The sequence below is a fragment of the Canis lupus genome, chromosome 36 (assembly GCF_048164855.1).
Source record: "Canis lupus baileyi chromosome 36, mCanLup2.hap1, whole genome shotgun sequence".
NCBI lineage: Eukaryota > Metazoa > Chordata > Mammalia > Carnivora > Canidae > Canis > Canis lupus.
In genome coordinates, this window is record NC_132873.1 from 13,208,479 (window position 1) to 13,226,165 (window position 17,687).

The 17,687-nt window shown below is 37.2% G+C and overlaps 1 protein-coding gene across 14 annotated transcripts in view; it reads right to left on the reverse strand.

Annotated features, from left to right (window-relative positions):
* The window catches only part of UNC80 (unc-80 homolog, NALCN channel complex subunit), a 215,899-nt gene that overhangs the window by 142,110 nt on the left and 56,102 nt on the right, over window positions 1-17,687 (reverse strand). For 9 of the 14 annotated variants that reach the window (XM_072813429.1, XM_072813431.1, XM_072813425.1 and 6 more), the window contains exons 14-21: window positions 17,016-17,162; window positions 12,861-13,008; window positions 11,742-11,890; window positions 9,394-9,560; window positions 8,547-8,645; window positions 4,882-5,096; window positions 3,607-3,713; window positions 1,740-1,836 (exon numbers count right to left, since the gene is read on the reverse strand). In XM_072813429.1, coding sequence (XP_072669530.1) covers window positions 1,740-1,836; window positions 3,607-3,713; window positions 4,882-5,096; window positions 8,547-8,645; window positions 9,394-9,560; window positions 11,742-11,890; window positions 12,861-13,008; window positions 17,016-17,162 — 1,129 coding nt within the window. The remainder of the gene's footprint in view (window positions 1-1,739; window positions 1,837-3,606; window positions 3,714-4,881; window positions 5,097-8,546; window positions 8,646-9,393; window positions 9,561-11,741; window positions 11,891-12,860; window positions 13,009-17,015; window positions 17,163-17,687) is intronic. The other 5 variants (XM_072813428.1, XM_072813427.1, XM_072813422.1 and 2 more) reach the window with 2 other exon arrangements.

Below are 17,687 nucleotides of genomic sequence, written 5' to 3' on the forward strand. Positions count from 1 at the left end.
AGTTCCATGAAATTACATGGCGGGGCACAGAAAGAATTTACAGATGTAATCACAGTACTAGTCAAATGCCATTCAGCTAACACATTTTCCAGGCGAAGAACACTCTTTAGTGTTCAAAAAAAGCCTCATAAAAATCTATTTATAATTCTGATGTCTCTGAATGCTAGGTGTATCTTCTCTGAAATATCATGAGGAGTGAAAAGAGTCCCTAAAGACTGAAAATGACAAAGGTCTTGCTTTGTTAGGAAGTTTCTTGAAACCACAGACTAAGAAGTTTGATGTATGTCCTAGCCAAATTCTGTAAGAGATAATGAGATAAAAAAAAAAGTAATCAAAGGAATCACTGTGGTTTCATGAAGAATACACTATATTGAACTAAGCTGCATATTTCCTTTAGACAGAGTTATAAAGATGTGAGATATTTCCTGGTAAAATCTGATGTTTTTATAATGAAATGGGAGAGTGTTTGCTAATTGCTAGTAAACTAAGTATATGGTTGTCTGAAAATTATACCCACAAATTGTTAATTAATAAAAGTCAACTAGAAGTATCACAGGAGTTATATATTTGTATTTGACCTGTCAGTAATAATATTAACAGTTTGGATGAAAACAGGGAAATGTGTGTCTCTGCAGATGAATCCTTATAGCACAATTGTAAAAAAGAAAAAAATTCTAAATTCAACTTGGTTTGGGTTCTCAAGAGACCTTTCCTGGGCATGTGACTTAACCACCTCCCAAGTTAATGAAATAATACATTTTATCTTTTTTGAGATGAAGAATTAATAATGGCTATACCAAAATATAGCATGGTATTCACTCATGTGGAGGTGAGCTAGTAAAAGTTAATCCAAATTCAGTACAAGCCAACTATGAGATATAAAACTTTATAATGCAACCTTAAATTGTGCTCATACACTTGCTGTATCCCTAGAGCTTAATAGTTACACTATTTATTACACAGATTGAAGTCAGATATGATGTATTGCATTCCATCTGAAGCTCCACATTTTGTAAAGTATATCATCTAATTGGAACACTAAATAAAATGGAATCAGGATGGTGATGGGTCTAGAGACTCTTCCACGTAAGGGGAAAAAAAGGAATCAACAATGTTCAACCAGCGGCAGTGAGATCAAAAGAGAGAATGTGAAATAGATAAAAGGCAAAACTAGCAGTGTGTGTGTGTGTGTGTGTGTGTGTGTGTGTGTGGCCAAGGTTGTTTAACTGGGACCAGTGAAATCAAATTTATGGATGAGTATACTTTTGGGATATTAGGAAAGATTGTCTAACAATTTCTAACAATTAATACTGTTTAGTTCTGGAATAGGCTGCTTTGTGAAGTAATAGACTCCCCTTTGGTGGAAGTGTTCAGAGGGTGGCTGGCCACCTCTCAGGGATATAATGTACAGAATTCCTAAGTAGATAGGTAGATGGAAATCTGAAGGTTCTTTAAAGCTCTTAGATTTTAATAAAGGATAGACACTGAAGAAGAGACTGTCTCTCACTCTTCTTTGTAAATCTAGTATCTACCATGGAACGAGGAACACAGTAGGGCTTCCATAAATGTGTGTTGAACAAAATTGATAAGATATTGAGAAGCTATATATAGCAGTACAACACACACACGAGAAATGAATATGAAATAGATGGAAATAGAAAACGGACCACTCTATCCAATCAAATTTTTGTTCTGTGTGTTGAAAATCAGATGTAATTCTTAGGCTGCACAACATTTACCAAGACGCTTGAAGAAATTCTCCTCTTCATCTCTTCCGTTTTCCATTCCACTCCCTGGTCCACCTTCGGAAAGCTTCACTGCACTGGTAAATTTGACCTGAGAAAAAAAGGCAACTCTTTGTGTTTATACTAACCCTTGCCTTGAAAAATAAGTTGTTTGTAATATGAAGATTACTTTAGTTTTCTGACTTCCCCATCTGGTTAGTCAGTCAGTATGGTTTATTCCAGTGTACGAGAAAAGATATCACTTATGAGTAATTTGAAGGAGGATCTAGTCATAGATTGAAAGTAAATAATCAGGCACCATGAAAATAATTCAGTGAATATATGAGATATTCTTAGAGTTTAATTCTGATAAAATCCAAACTCAAATTCCTGAACAGCAAACCATTTTAATCCTTTACAAACAACACCACAGTTGTTTCTTTATGAAAAAACAAGTATAAATTAATTCATAAAATACTCTATAATTAAAGTAAAATAACATATCTGGGTTTTTTTTTCCTAAGAATTAAAATGTGCTCTAGATCTTGCCTTTAGGCCAAAAGTACTTAAACTTTTCAGCAAGCAAGGAGGCTACAGACCTCAATATTAGGCCAATTTTTTAGCAAAAAGGATGTGAAAGAGGAGTTGTATTTTCTAAATGTCTTATAAGGTTGATGTATTTTTTATAATTTCAAAATATTACTATTAAGACAGAAGAAAACTTGTTTTTAGTGTGATTCAAAGCAGAAAGAATAGAAGCAAATGATCTGAATGTAAAGAAATATAACTCTTACCATACACTGGAAATTATAGTGACCAGGCCATGGATCATGCACAGGGAAGGCTCTTGTAGTAAATGGATTTCATCATTACCTTTTCCGAATAGTATGCTGCTACAATGCTTAAGTATTATGAAGAAGCACTTAATGAAAAAAATCATCCTGAATTTCTTTATCTTTTTCAATAGGGAGAATGGTTAAGCTAGTTACAAAAGCAGTAGAAAGAGGATGAAGTGTGTGTATGTGTATGTGTATAGTGTGTGTGTGTGTGTGTGTGTGTGAATACATAAAGAGAATCATTAGAAAATTATTGCATCCTATTGCATTCCTATGACAAGAATTTCACATACACATTAAAAGTTAAAAATAGGTGGGAAATACCAATTTGGAAGCCTTTCATTTCTTTTTCTTGTCCAATTGCTGTGGCTAGGATTTCCAGTACTATGTCAAATAAAAGTGGTGAGAGTGGACATTTGCAACAACATGGATGGATAGAGAGGGTATAATCTACATGAAATAAGCCAGTCAGAGAAAGATAAAGGAGTTCACTCAAGTAGAATCTAAAAACCAAAACAACAAAAAAAGAGACTTAACAAAATAACAGACTCTTAACTGTAGAGAACAAATTGGTGGTTGCCAGAGGGGCAACCAGTGGTAGGAATAAGTGATGGGGATTAAAGTACACTTATGGTGATGAGCACTGGGTAAATGCATAGAATTACTGAATGACTATATTGTACACCTGAAAACAATATAACACTGTCCATTAATTATACTGGAATTAAAAAATAATGACTAAAAATAAATAAAATATAAAGTTAAAACATTATAATAGCTGGGAAATAATACCTATGTATATCTATAGATCTGCATTATAATCTTATGTAAATTTTTTGTTACTCTTTTCTTCTTTTCCGTAATAGCCTACTACTTAGATATCTTAGTTTTCATTGCTCATTTAAGTTTCCAAACTTCATTCAATTTGAAGACAGTTTCTGCAATTCTTTCTTGTTTGGCCCCTCCAGGTGTTTAGCATTTCTTGGTCCTGACATTTTTCTATCAGCGACTCCAACATTCTCTTACATAAGCAATGTCCTGTTTACCTTGGAGCTTTGCCTGATGAAAGACAGGCGGTCCACAGAGCTGATGTCCAGAAGGTCCTCCACGCCATCTGCTAGGCCTGAGAGGGAAGACCGCTTCAGCCAGTTCCCTATTTAATAATTTTTGAAAAGTTAGGCCAGTATAGCATTTTCTCCCAAATGAATTAAACACAAATGTCAGCATGTGCTAAAAAAGTAATGAAAGTTACATGGCTTGATGTAAATTGAAGTGAAAACAAATGATTTTCAAAATGTACATGCTTTGAATATTCAGTATGGGATTATAAAATAACAAGACTGAGTAAAACCAGGACAAAATGAATTTTGGCTTCTTTGGTGAATAAAACCACAATCCATCCGGTTCTCCTTGACACTTTTCACATGTTCCAGTTAAGTCCTGTTGGTTTTAGCTCCAAGGTATTTCTCAAATCTGCCCACTTCTCTGTACATAGTCACCAGCCAGTCTAAGCTTCCATTACTTATGCCTGGACTACTAGACAGCTTTCTATCTGGTCTCTCTTAACCACTTGTGCTCCCTCCAGTATGTTGTCCATGCAGTGATCTTCTAGAAAAAGTTAACCTGCTTGCATTATTCCCTTGCTCAACATCCACCTGGGCTATATAGGGCAGTAGGACAAAGAGCCAACCTTACCTGCAAGGTTCACATGCTCTATCTACTCTCTATTGCTCTATCATAGTCATGCAGGCACTCTTCTCCTCATCTCAATTCTTCTGCTTCCCTTCCTCCTAATACTTTTACAAATCTTATTGCTACCACTTAGAGTGCTCTCCTTCTTCCTTCCCCTAAGTACACTGAAGATCTTAATTTCATTTCCTCCAGGAAGCCTTCTCTGATCTTGGTCTCCTCCTCCCCATTTAGGTTCAATCTCATTGCATGCTTTCATAGCACAACATATACTTCCTTCATAAAATTCATAGTTTGCAACTACACTTAGTTGTAGGATTATCTGCTTTAGTGATTGTCACCCCTAGTAGATTTTTAAGTTCAGCAAAATTGGGCAACTATGCAATTTTGCTCATCATTGAATTCCTGATGCCTAGAATCAGAGTGTTTGCACACCATAATGCACATAGGAGTTTGATAAATATCTGCTGAAAAAAGATGAATGAATGAAGGAATGAATGAGCCAACTTAAGCCTTGTGACTTGAAGGCTTTCCCTTTTCTCTGCCCTACTATGCATTGCTTTGTTTTGATTATGAGTTGATCTGAGGACATGGCAAGGAATAAGAGAATCCATAAATAAATACAGACATACTTTTACCTATGGGGAGTTTAAGTTTCTTCCGGAGGGAAATTCTGCGGGACCGTGAGCGGGTGCGGCGGTCAGAAGTGGTCCCTGAATGGGCAGTAGTGCATTCTGAAGTATCCTGCTCAGACTGGCTGCTGGTGTCACTTGCTGCACTCTGGGATTTGAACATCTTGCGCCAGAAATCTTTACGCCCCAGGTTTCCCCCTTGCATTTGTTCATCACTGAATGAAAGCAAGCAGAGGGTAGAGTTAAACGTCTGACAATGCATGTGAAGTTCTCTTAAATTTCTTTCAACTTCCTCCCAATGACATTTAGGCAAATCATGCAGTACGATCTTTGATGGACTGGGGTTTAGGATGAGTCAGAGGGGGAGTGGAAGGAGTGAGACCAAGGTTGACTCTGAGGTCTTCCCAAAAACAGTCATGTCTTAGCTGTCAAATAATGGTAATCATTTTTCCCCAGCCTTAATAAAAAGACCAAATATTATCACATATTCATCTGCAGGTGTGAGTCACAATATCAGAAGCACTTATGTCTAAATATTTTACTTTTTTTTTTTGAAGTTCCCAGAGGCTTGTGCAGTACCGTATCTCACTCTCCACCTCCACCCCAGTATAATATAATTCTCAGCACTAAATAAACTCACAAGTGATATTTCAATAAATGCATAAGTGAAATACAACCACACTCAGGGGGTTTATCATCCTACAATTGTTTACTAATTGTGCAGAGGTTCATCTCATTAGGCACTGGTTGGTTGGGGGAAGGTCATTTGAAACAAGATCCCTATTTTTACTCACTAAATTGGTAAAGATCAAAAGGGGGAAAATAGAAAGCAATTGGTTACTATCATACTGCCAGGGATGAGATAGAGAGATTCGACCTTTCTGGAAGGTAACTTAGTAATATGTTATCCAAAACCAATATCTACAGCCATGACAGAGAAATCCAATGTCCAGGAAGCTATCCCGAGGAAATACGGGACAACATACTAACGTCTAGACACAAAATGATCAAATGCTCATGAGAAACTATGGGTCAACACTGAAAAACTGGAAGCAATCTAATTTTAAACTCTATAGAGAAACAGTTAAATTATAGAACTTCTGTGTGATGGAATATTCTATAGCCATTAAAGTCTCATTTAAGAAGATTACTGATATAGGGAATGTTAAAATATATTGCAAAGTTAGAAGACAGTTAATCAATGGGTGAAATAGGATAAGATCATGTTAAACAAGGTACACATGCGAGGATGTGTCTGTGAGCTTGTGTATACACATGCTCAAAAATGTACTCAGCACACTAAATATTTACAGTGGTTATCTCTATTTGATGGTATTTCAATTTTAAAGTGATTTTGCTTTTGCTTTTTCTGCTTTGCCACATTTGTCAACTTGAGCGACGTATTTGGGAATTTGGAAAGAAAGGTCACAGAAAATACTTAGTTATACATGATGAAATTTGTTTATGAAATTTTAGGTAACAATTTGCCTACAAGCTTTGAGATTGAATCCAGAATCTACCCAAAATTCAATAATAATATGTAAAGCAATTATTTTCTGGAGATATTTATATGAAGGTTCAGATTTTATCTCTCAAAATCCTTACAGTACTAAATACATTTTATTCTTATTTCAAACCAGGATATTCTGTTTATCATTTTTGGCATGAATTTGTGAGTTGAAATCAGTGTTTCAGAATTTGACTTCTCAGTTTGTTTTGTTTTATCAAATGATCATAGTATATGAAACATTCCTTGCCTTTGGGAAATGTGGGACACAATGATGAAGCATATGACTATATGGTCTGGGTGGGAAAACACCTCAAGAAAATGCTACATCAGCTTTATCCAATGGGTATCTCTTTTTTCAGAGAAAAGACCATGTAAAACTGCTTTTAATATTATTCAGCTAGTGTGACTTATTTTAGGAGGAAGGAGAAGAGAAAGGTCAGAAGGGGAGGGAAGGGCAGGAGAAAGAGAGGACAAAAGAGGAGCCAGGATCATCCACCTACCTTTCTTCAGTGCTAAACAGAGGATATTTGGCATGATCATCTCCTGGGGCCACTGGGATCAGGGAAAAGCTCTATATTTAACATTCCATGACATCTCTCCAAATGGAAATTTTTATGTAGAAGCACATTAAAACATGTATCTTCATTCAAGGGGAAAGAACAGACCCATGCTAAATGCAAGATATCAGGTAGTGTTTACAGAACACTGAAGAAAGAGAATATTTTGCAATCTAGAAAATGAAATCACCTATGAAGATAGATGGTTTTATTTCTAAAATCCAGTTTACCTATTAGACCATCTCATTAATCGTATTAGATTAATAGTTGCTAGTGCTACTTTGGGGGAAGGGGAATGCCTTCTTTTTCTGCTCATGCTCTGTATATAAAGACTTAGAACTACTCTTGTGGCTATTTGGCTACATAACTTGGCCTTTTATGTTATTTTTTTTCCCTTAGAGCTTATGTTTGACTTTTTATTATGTCCTTAAAGACTTCCTTAAACCTCACGTTTAAGAAAGGAAGTTAAAGGAAACAAAAACTTAATGGTAATTTCACAATTCTATCTTTTCATTGATTGCCTATCACTCATTCATTCATTGTGTAATAGGTATTAAGTGTTTACTATGGGGACCAAGTCCTAAGCATTGGGCTATAATGGTAAGCAAAAACTGACATGGTCCCTAGACTCACAGAGTTGATTTACCTTCTTTTAACTTTTCTCCAGGCACTTAGAAGCAGTCTCAAAGGTTTTGAAGGGTTAGAAGAACTATGCAGGCTTTTGTTCTTTGAAGGCTCTCCCTGCTTGTGAATTACCAAGGTCCTATTTGATGCTGATTTCCTTGACTAGAGAGAACATTTAGGTCCATAAAACCTAGAATACCCTGCAGAATTTCTGGAAGAGTAATTGTTTCATAGTAATCCAAAGTTTGAGGAAGTAAAATGGTCTATCTTAAATGATGTCCATAGTTTAAATACTGATCACACACCTTATGAGTAAATAATTCTCAAAAGAAGAATGAAGACAAATGAGCCTTGCATAGAACTGGGTTGTATGCTTAGTGTCTAGAGTAATTCTCTTATTTTCTGGAGGCACTAATTTTAATATGCTTTTGATTTTGCCATTATAAAAAGTAGAGATAAACTGATTGATTTCAGAGAACACTGGAATGGATCTCAGAAGAAGACCAAGGTGAAATGGAGTACAGTCTATGTTTTAGCTAAATCTGAGCACAAGAGAAGTTTATCTTATTTATTTTTTGGAAAAGCTTCAACAAGCACATTGACAGCCATCAATACATTGAAATTTTAAAAAGTTATAAACAAATCTAAGCAAGAAAGTAGATGACACCTCCTCCCCACCTGATACATACGCTGTTTTTCATGATTTATCCACAGAAGTATGCATGAAAAGCAGAGTAGGATAGATACTGGAAATGGGAAATGCAGGTAAGGAAGTTTCCTGAACACATAAGGTTAGTTATTTGTGACTTGGATCTATAGAGATTCGTGGCATTGGGAATGAAAAGTAAAGGGCAGGAGCAAGGCAAAGTTCAAAGATGATGACAAGCAAACAAACAGCAGTTTGGAAAATTGAATTTCTTATAGTGGGAGGCACTCAGCTCACTGCATTGGAGATAAAAATCAATGCTACTTACTGCTCTGGGGTCTGTGAGGGGCGACCAGACATGAAGCTGCGACATTCCTCAGGTGCAGAGGACACCTGGCCTTTATCCACAATGCTTCCCGCCTCTGACCTATGCAAACAGTGCAGTCCACCAATCACAACAAAGCAGGACACACCACTTCTCAACACTTCCTATACTTCATAAAGCAAAACACCCCCTATAGAAAACATACACTGCTTGCAGACTCTATGTCATCATGAGTCTATATCCTATGAAATTTATATCCTACCATTTGATTCATGTCCTACTTGCCTTATTGCCTAAGAATACCACCACAATGCAGAGTCATTAACTACAAGCAGAATTTTGAATTTAGGAATTTCTTTTAATCTCAGTAAGTGGGCATATTTTATAGAATAGGCATACAATAAATTTATATTTACTAAAAGGAAACGCAACAGGGCACTGCTCAGCAATTTGTATTTTGCCATGTTTAAAATATTACTTACTGAACGGGATATGGTATCGATAATTGCTTTTCCTCTTCGGAAAAAAATGTAAATTATCTATGGAAAAGACTAACACAGATAGCATTTCACCATACTGTTGGGAGCTATGAAGTAAAGGTCAAGTGTATGTAAGCCTGAGATCAACTGAGTTTTCATTTAGAGAGAGAGAAAGGATTTATTTGATAGTAAACACATTCTTTTTCTAAACGTCAGCTGGACCATCACCAGTAATTCCCACTTATCCAAGATAGCTCCACCATCCCTGCCCTAGAGTTACACATCATACGGGGCACCACATGGGACAGGACAACAAATTACATTCTACTGACATCAGGCAAACACTAATATTTATAGCGCAAGCTTCCAACCTTTTACTGCCTGCAGTCTTAGATTCTGATTCATTCTCCTCCACCTTTTTCCCTGGTGCCAACTTCTCAGCACTGTCAAGCAAAGCGCTAAGGGCCACTCTCCTGAAGACATTCCCGTGAGCCTCTTTGATAAATTGGACCAGCTGACGGATGTCGCAATACAGCCCCTGTTTGGATGCAAGAGGGAAAGTTATGTGGTTAAATGGTTTTCACAGGAAGAGAGGGAGAAGTTAATTCCTTAGGCTTGGATTAGCATTAGCATCGTAAAAGGAAGACATTTACTACAAGGAAACAGATGGTATATGGTACAGGGCCTTTCCATTGTTCCTCTGGCAACATTACCAAGAACCTTGCCTGTCATCCTTAGTATGAAAAAAGATGGTTACCATGCTTCATATTCAGAAAGTTGGCTGTATCATTAGAAAGACATCAATTTACACTTTAAACTGCTGGACTCCCAAGCTTTAATTTTCTCTCTTAATTACGACTTCTGAAGAGATGCCTGCAAAAAAAATGGTGATCAGAAATTTGTTTGGACTAGAAATTTCAGTTCCTCTTCAGCTTCTCCAAATTCTCTGTATCACTATGGTCAAATATGCTCAGACCTCTAGACACTTCTAGCAGAGCATAATATTCAAGGACAGTGCATTTTGTTGGACATATTTAACAAATGTGTATGTTGAAGGCCATCTGAACATGAACTTGACTATGAACTAAAGATGATGCAGGGTTATGAAAACCAATCTATCGATGAATCCACATTTAAAAATATATATGACCTTTTTTCTTGAGGTATTAACCTTTTTTTTTTTTTTTTGAGATATTAACCTTTTCATTCAGCATTCCCCCTCTCTCTTCAAGCCGGTAGTTACTGTATTTTTTGCCTTAGGGAAGGTTCATGGCAAAGCAAGAGACAGAAGCCTCAGAAACACTTACCTTGATAGCTTTGATTTTCAAAATCTAAGATCACTGGGACAATCATGTCCATGACCCTTAAAAAAATCAGAAGGAACAGTAACAGAGGAAAACACAGAAAGTGTTTTTCGGTCCTCTGGGCAGAAAAATCTCGTGCCCTCATTGTACTCTTTAGCAGCTTGCCCGGCAGAAGGGACAAGACCCCAAAAAATGAGGGTTCCAAATTCACCAGAGCGCCCAGCCCCATGCACACAGCAGAAAGTAGTATGTGAAATAATAAGTATTGTACGGATGACTGAGACCCATGGAGCTTCTCAGGTCCTAAGTCCTACCAAAGACTTGAGATCTCTGCATGAAGTAGAGAAACCCAAGAATGTTGGGGTACAACTTTCAGCCATTCTGGTGGGATGGGGGTTCCAAGTCAAAAACTAAGATGATTTAAAGAAAATGAAGAAATAGTTATTTCTTCTATACCTAATTTTGCATTCTAAAATGGATAAAAAGTGCTCACACGTATTATAATTAACCTGTCAAAGTACTTCTTGCCATGACCAAATTAAATGCATGGATGATGCCCATGCTTTTCTCAAGCTCCAAGAACTTTGCTGAGGTGGCTTTGACAGTCAGCAAAATTAAATTCCATTTGGTTTAGAGTTTTAGTTTACCTCAAGTTATGAGAATAGTTTCAATGGTTTAGAATAGCTTAAAATGATTTCCTGGATTTAGGTAGATTAGCGGATAGTGTCAATATGTATAAGTAGGCTGATTTCTACATAGAAGTCACAATATGTAACAAATTGGTAAAATAGTGAAACATTTCTTTACTCCCCAGAGAGAACTGAATTCATCTGTTCATGTAGATTCATCAGCCTTAATCTACTTTTTGTATCCCAAACCACAATTTCCTTGGCAGCTATTAAGCACTAACTTGTTAGAGGCATGGTTCTTCTCCCGCACACTGGTGGCTTTAATGGTTTAATTAACAGAGTCATTTATGAGGAGCAGCTAAAAAATTGTGGTGTTCGATAAAAGAAAACAAAACTAATTTCAGCAGGATAGTTACATTAATTTTTAAAGTAAACGTGGTTTCAAAAATGCTTGGTATAATATTCTTTAATATTTCATGAGCTAATGGTCTGTGCTCTAGCACCTCTTTCTTTTCAAGGCCTCAAAGTACTTTGTAAGTATCTCAGCAACCACCACAGACTCTATGAGGTGGGAGAGGAAGATAAGTCAATTCTGAAGTAGTTTAATGAGTAACGAGGAGAAATGCATTATGACGCTCTACCATGAGCTACTGTTAACTTTGGGAAAATAGAGTTTAAAGTGCACACTTTTAGACTCCAAACTGGTATTTCTCAAGGCCACGACTGAGAACTTTTCCTAGAACAGAGACCAAGAACTCCTGTGGGAAGAAGAGATGAACTTCTCACCAGATTCTCAGGGCTGTGCAATTCATGCGTGGTTGAAGCGCAGCGTGTGATAAGGGATTTAAACATGGCGCTGACAACGATGCCTTCCACATTTTGGGCTGTGGATTTGTTGTCCACCGTGGTGAAGTTATTTCCAAACCCAGCCTTGTCTGGAATGCAAAGGCACCAATTCAAGACAATGTTTCCATTAAGCTACACAAGTTAAAGAAGTAATCAAATAGATCTTCATTAAAAGTTAGTCAACTATCATACATGTGTCATATAAACCATAAAAGGCTATATTAAGTTATTTCTTCTTGGGTTCTAATTAAAATGTGTATGTTACTCAACTCAGGGTTCATACATCATTTTCATTTCATTACTGTATTGCATTTGAGTGGTATTGACGGTGTTTGATTTATCATGAATTTAGTGTTCACCGCCTCCACCCACACCACAGGTCTCTATGATGGGGTTTTCATAAAGCAATGAAGCTATGAAATGGTTGATGGGCTACCTATATTTCCATTTGCCTGTTTTTAAAAAATTCAGTATATATACATATGGTGTGTGTGTATATATATCAAAATTGCATTACTACTAGTGTGTGTGTGTGTGTGTGTGTGTGTGTGTGTGTGTATATATATATATATATCTTTTCTTTCCTGTTTTGTGAAAAAAATCTCCATGCACTGAGCCTGGCACACAATAGGTACTCATTTCATATTTGTTGAACTCATGAATATACTCCCTTGTTCCTTTTTTTTTTTTTCTTCTCCCTTGTTCCTTGATTTCTGTGTTGTCATACAACAGAAAGTTGTATGAAACAGAGAGGAGTGCCATGAGTGATGGTAAGTGGACTGAGGGGCTAACAACAGTGAGGATGCCACAGCTTTACCAAATCCCCTTTGCTAAGGTTAAGTTGTCATCAGAAAGCCACCAAAATGTGTCATCATAGATGATGCTCAAGCTTTTATTTAGACCCTATTACAAACACACACACACACACACACACACACACACACACACACACACACACTGTCCTCTAAATTCTATCTCCACATATTCAGGGTACCTCTGAAACTCTACCTGCTTCACCTTATAGTGATCTCTCCTGGAACTTGGCACAGCTTTACTTACTGTCAGTGACTGGCTCCATACAAAATCCTAGCAAAGCATGCAAGAAGTCCACTACATTATTGAGAGAGTCCTTGTTCACATAGTCCCTCATGGTTTGTCGGAATTGCATCTTATCTAGCTTGTATAGCTTAGTGAGGCAGTTCTGGGCCTGCAATGAAGGAAGAAAAGTGAAAAAGTCACAGGTACCAGCTTAAGATAGGGATCCATTAGTCTGAGATAGAAGCCTGCAAAAGGCAAAGGCTTCCATCCCTCCCTTCTGGCAGGTGCTGGCCACTCCTGCTAGTCCCTCTTGTCTGAGCAAGAAAAAGGCAGAGACAAGCTGAGTAGTAGGAGAGACTTTACTTTGAGAAGGGTTGCTCCAAGTAAAACCCAAGGCTAATGTCTAATGCTGGGGCCAGGGGAATTCAATCTTTTCACCAAGATCTAGATTTTAGGATCTCAGTGAAAAAAGCCCAAAGTGTTAAAAAAAAAATTAGGCAGGTTATAGAATTGGTAATCCAGGTTTAGCTCAAAGACGTTGTGCAATGGGAAGAGGTGTACCACTCCCATTTTCAGCTACTTTGAACTTAGGTAGATTTAATGGAGGAGGCGAGAGGGATATAGGAAGTGGGTATCCAGTGTCCTCTTATCTGGCCACGAGAGGAAGATCCTTGAAGCATGAAGGAGGCATAAGATAAAAGCAAGTCTAGTTGGCTTATTTATGTGTCTGCATTTGAATGTGAAAGTTTGATATTTAAACAAAAATTGGCCTTATAGATATAAAAATCAAGTGCCCATTAATTGGCTAGACCCTGCCATTCACAATTATATTTTATACGATCTAGCAAATATTTCTGCCGTCTGGCAAAGGGAAAGGGAATTATCTCACCACCAGAACAAATAAAGTAACAGTCACTGGCTACAGAAGGCCACAGACAGAATGTATAGATATTATCTGGTGTCATTAGAAGCTTCCCAGCCCTGTCCTACAATGAAGAGAAAAATCACATTTATGTAGTGCTTTGCTGTTTAAAATGTGTTTCTTGCTTGTAAGTGCATAACAACACTTGACTTTCATACCTCTGTGATTTGATGAGTATCCCCATACTGCAGTGGAGAAAGCTGAAGGTCACGGAAGTCAAGGACTTTGTCCAAGTTGACATGGTTCACAGCAGAACCAAAATTAGGAGTCAGAGTCTTGCCCTTTATTGTGGTTATTTCTCTTTAATATTAATCCTAGAGGTCCTATGAAGGATCCAGATAATGACTGGGGAAAACATATTCAGATACCACCCACTTTCAAAAAGAACTGACCATGATGGATTAATAGAGATTAGTTGATATCTTGAAGACACATTCTGTGTAAGAGATATAAGGAAGTCCATGACAAAGGAATGAAATGGGGGAAATAACAGGAGAAGACTCTAGGTTGAGGGAAAAGGCTAAGGATCAAGGAAAGAGAGGTGGCTGGGTGAGGACCACCTTAATTGAGGATAGAGAACCTTGGGCCACCAGGCATAATCATGGAAGAAAGAATGGAGGCAGCAATCCCAAAGAATTCAAACTTACAAGGTAGGCCCTTAATGGTTTCCCAGAAGAAAACTTAAGTTACATCACTACTTTGACAAATCAAGGCCCAGGGAAGGATTCTGGGAAAATTTGAGAGGAAAAAGGAAAGATTTTCAAAGGTTCAGTCTTGGAATTAGCAATAAACTTCTTGGTATGACCTTGCTGTAATCTCTCCATCTATACCACAAAGTCAGGTGAACTGATAATTGTTTTCATTCTCCCTTTACTAGGTCCTAGAATATTGTGAAATTAGGTGTTTTTATTTCAGAGAGGTTATTGGTTGCTAGATCTCAGGCAAGCTCATTTTTTTTCCTTACAAAATAAATGCTGTTTGCTACAAAATTATGTTTTCAAGGCATTTACATATTTCCTACATGAAGAAGTATTTAATTATTATCCCATAAAGAATTTGCGAAGATCTTCATTGCTATACTTACGAAGCACTTTAAAATTCTGGGTTGGAATGCCCTGAAGCACAAATTGTCCTATCTTCTCTACAAAACACACCAAAGACAGCATCGTTTCAAATCTACTCTTTGGAGGCTATTAGCACATCTGAATGAGTTCCATGGGAAGTTTAATAAGCAAGAATCAGAATATTGAACCTTAAGTATTCTGATTCTGAATGAATGTTCTAAACTTCTCCAAGAGATATAAAACTGTCAGAGTGAATTCCCTTTCGATAGTTTGGGACTACCAGCAAATGATTAACCTAAAAAACACATGCTGGAATTATCAGGCATTTTGATGAATATCATTAAAGTAATCTCTTTCTCTCTTTCTTCCTTTTTTTTTTTTAAATATAAAGGCTCTGATCCAGTAGAAGTAAGAAATATTCTTAACATCTTAAGTAACTTCTGAAAATTCAATGTTTTAGAAATTTGCAAATACCCAGCTTCTTGAATTAGACTTTCCCAGAGATAATTTCTCGAATTTGTATCTCTTGGATGATGTATTTGCTGAACAAGGATAGACCAATAAAATCCCTATAATGAGTATTAAATTAAACTGGGCTACAAGGTAATAGAAGAGTCACGATGTGAGTCAGGAAAGCTGAGAAGGCAGGTCAAAAACTGGGAAAAAAAAACAAAAAACAAAAAACAAAAAACAAAACAAAAACTGTCTGGACATACTGATAGGAAATGTTCAGTAGTCTCAGTGAGGAAAGCATGGTGGACTCCTAAGCATTAAATGGTCTCTCCAATGGCTTGTGACACAACTAGTCTTACTTTCTCCAAGTCTAGAAAGACAAGTTTTGGTGTCATAACCAGTGTATACTGCAAACTAAAGTAGGACACTTATTATATTTTAGTGTTTCATTTCAGGAAATTGGTCTTCTGTATGAGGAGTGGTAATGTCTTAGCCTTGAAGACATTTATTCATACTGTGATAGAATTAAAAATCACACATTAAAAATCACATACACATGCCCCCAAATGGGGGCAACGTCAAGTCTCTATTGCCTTATTGTTATTTCGATTTTTAAATTTGGAGCCTCAAAATCTAGATCTTGGTCAAAGTTGTCATGCTTCAGAATTTAGAAGTTAATTACTGTGAATATAACCCCCCATATACAAGCAACAAACTAATATAACTCAACATAAAGAATATAAAAGAAAGAGACAAGGATGGATAAATGGATAGATGGATAGATGGGTAGATGGGTAGATGGGTAGATGACAGAAAGAAACTGAGCATGCTAGGACTGTGTGAACATTTCATGACAAAAACTAATACCAAGAAAAAAATGAGCTGGCATCAGATTTTGACATGATCCTAAAACTCTGCCATCTTATGTCAAAGGGTTTCCTGGACACAATTTTGCCTAAAACCCTTATTTTCAGGAGGATATTTTCTTATGATTTCAGTTCAAATGTATGCATGAGGCAACCGTCCCAGTGGGGACTTGCTATGGAGGTGAGTTGTTGCTCAAGAGTGAAAAGAAAAGTAGCAATCGGTGGAGGCAAATGAAAAGGAGCTGGAATATGACCATGTTCCATGACAGAATTATGCTTTGCAAACCCAAGCGCAGAGTTCCAAGTTTCACACAGTTCAGGGGGACATGATCTCCAACACGGAGGAGTTCAAGGTTCATTCTCAAACAAAGCAGCCAGAACATGACTGGCTACTTTTCCAGTCCTGTTTTGTCCCAATAAGGGCCATTTTCCATATCCACATAAGAATGACAAATAGTCCTAAACTTTGACCCCTTTCTTTACTATAAAGTATGTTTCTATAGTACCCAGGCATATGATTAAAAAGTCATTTGTCACAGACCATCAGAGGCTTGTTAAATGTATTCATTTTTGCAAAGGTCTTTCAAACTCTTAATTTCCACATTCCAATTATATACCCTTTCACCAACTGGGAGTTGGTCTGCCCCTAGGCACAAGGCAGAAGTGTTTTCCCAATTAAACTTTCCTAAGCCTGGGTTTTAGAGGTCTTGAGATATGTTGTGGGAATCCTCCCACTCCGAATCAGCATTAATCATCCCTAATGAAATACAGTATTTTTCAGGGAACACTGACCCTCATTGTCAAAGGACTCATTCCCAAATTGGAGACAGGGAAGAGGGAGAGGAAATGGAATCTACTTTAATTCTCTTACATTCTCTCGGAATACCTGGTGTCTCAGACGATCTCCAGAGAGCCCTCGGTGTCCTTCTCCGCAACCATAGGCACATCCCAAGGACTTCACTATTTTGATGAGCATGGTGAGAGCAAGCCTATGGTTGCTTACAGGTGTACTTTCATCCTAGTGCCATGAACAAGAAAGAGGTCTGTTCAACTTAGTCACAAAACCCTTTTGGTGCTGAGATTCCATTTTGTGATTAAACCAAGTTTTATATGTTTACGGTGAGCACGTGCAACTTCAAAAACAGAATTGTCAAGGGCTCAACAAGCAAGTTAACCTTTCTAAAATCCAGTATGTGATTTAAAAGAAAGAAAAATGTGCATTTTGATCACCCTCTAGTGCTAAAAGATATGAATGTAGACCTCTTGATTAGAAAACATGCTTTCTGTATCCTTGGCAGACTATGAGAACCACCTAGAGAGACAAGGGGCACCATCAGTGATGAAGGCAAATAGATTTTTCCAGAAGCTACCGTCATCCATCAGGTTTCTCATAGGGCCACAAGGCAAGGATCATTGCTAAATTTCTGGAAGTGATCACAGTCTGGAACTTTGAAATCACATGGCAACTTCTTACATTTTTAAGGGATTTTCTAATTCTGTATTTTCACTGTGTTGTAATATGCACCAGCAAAGTGAGAGATTT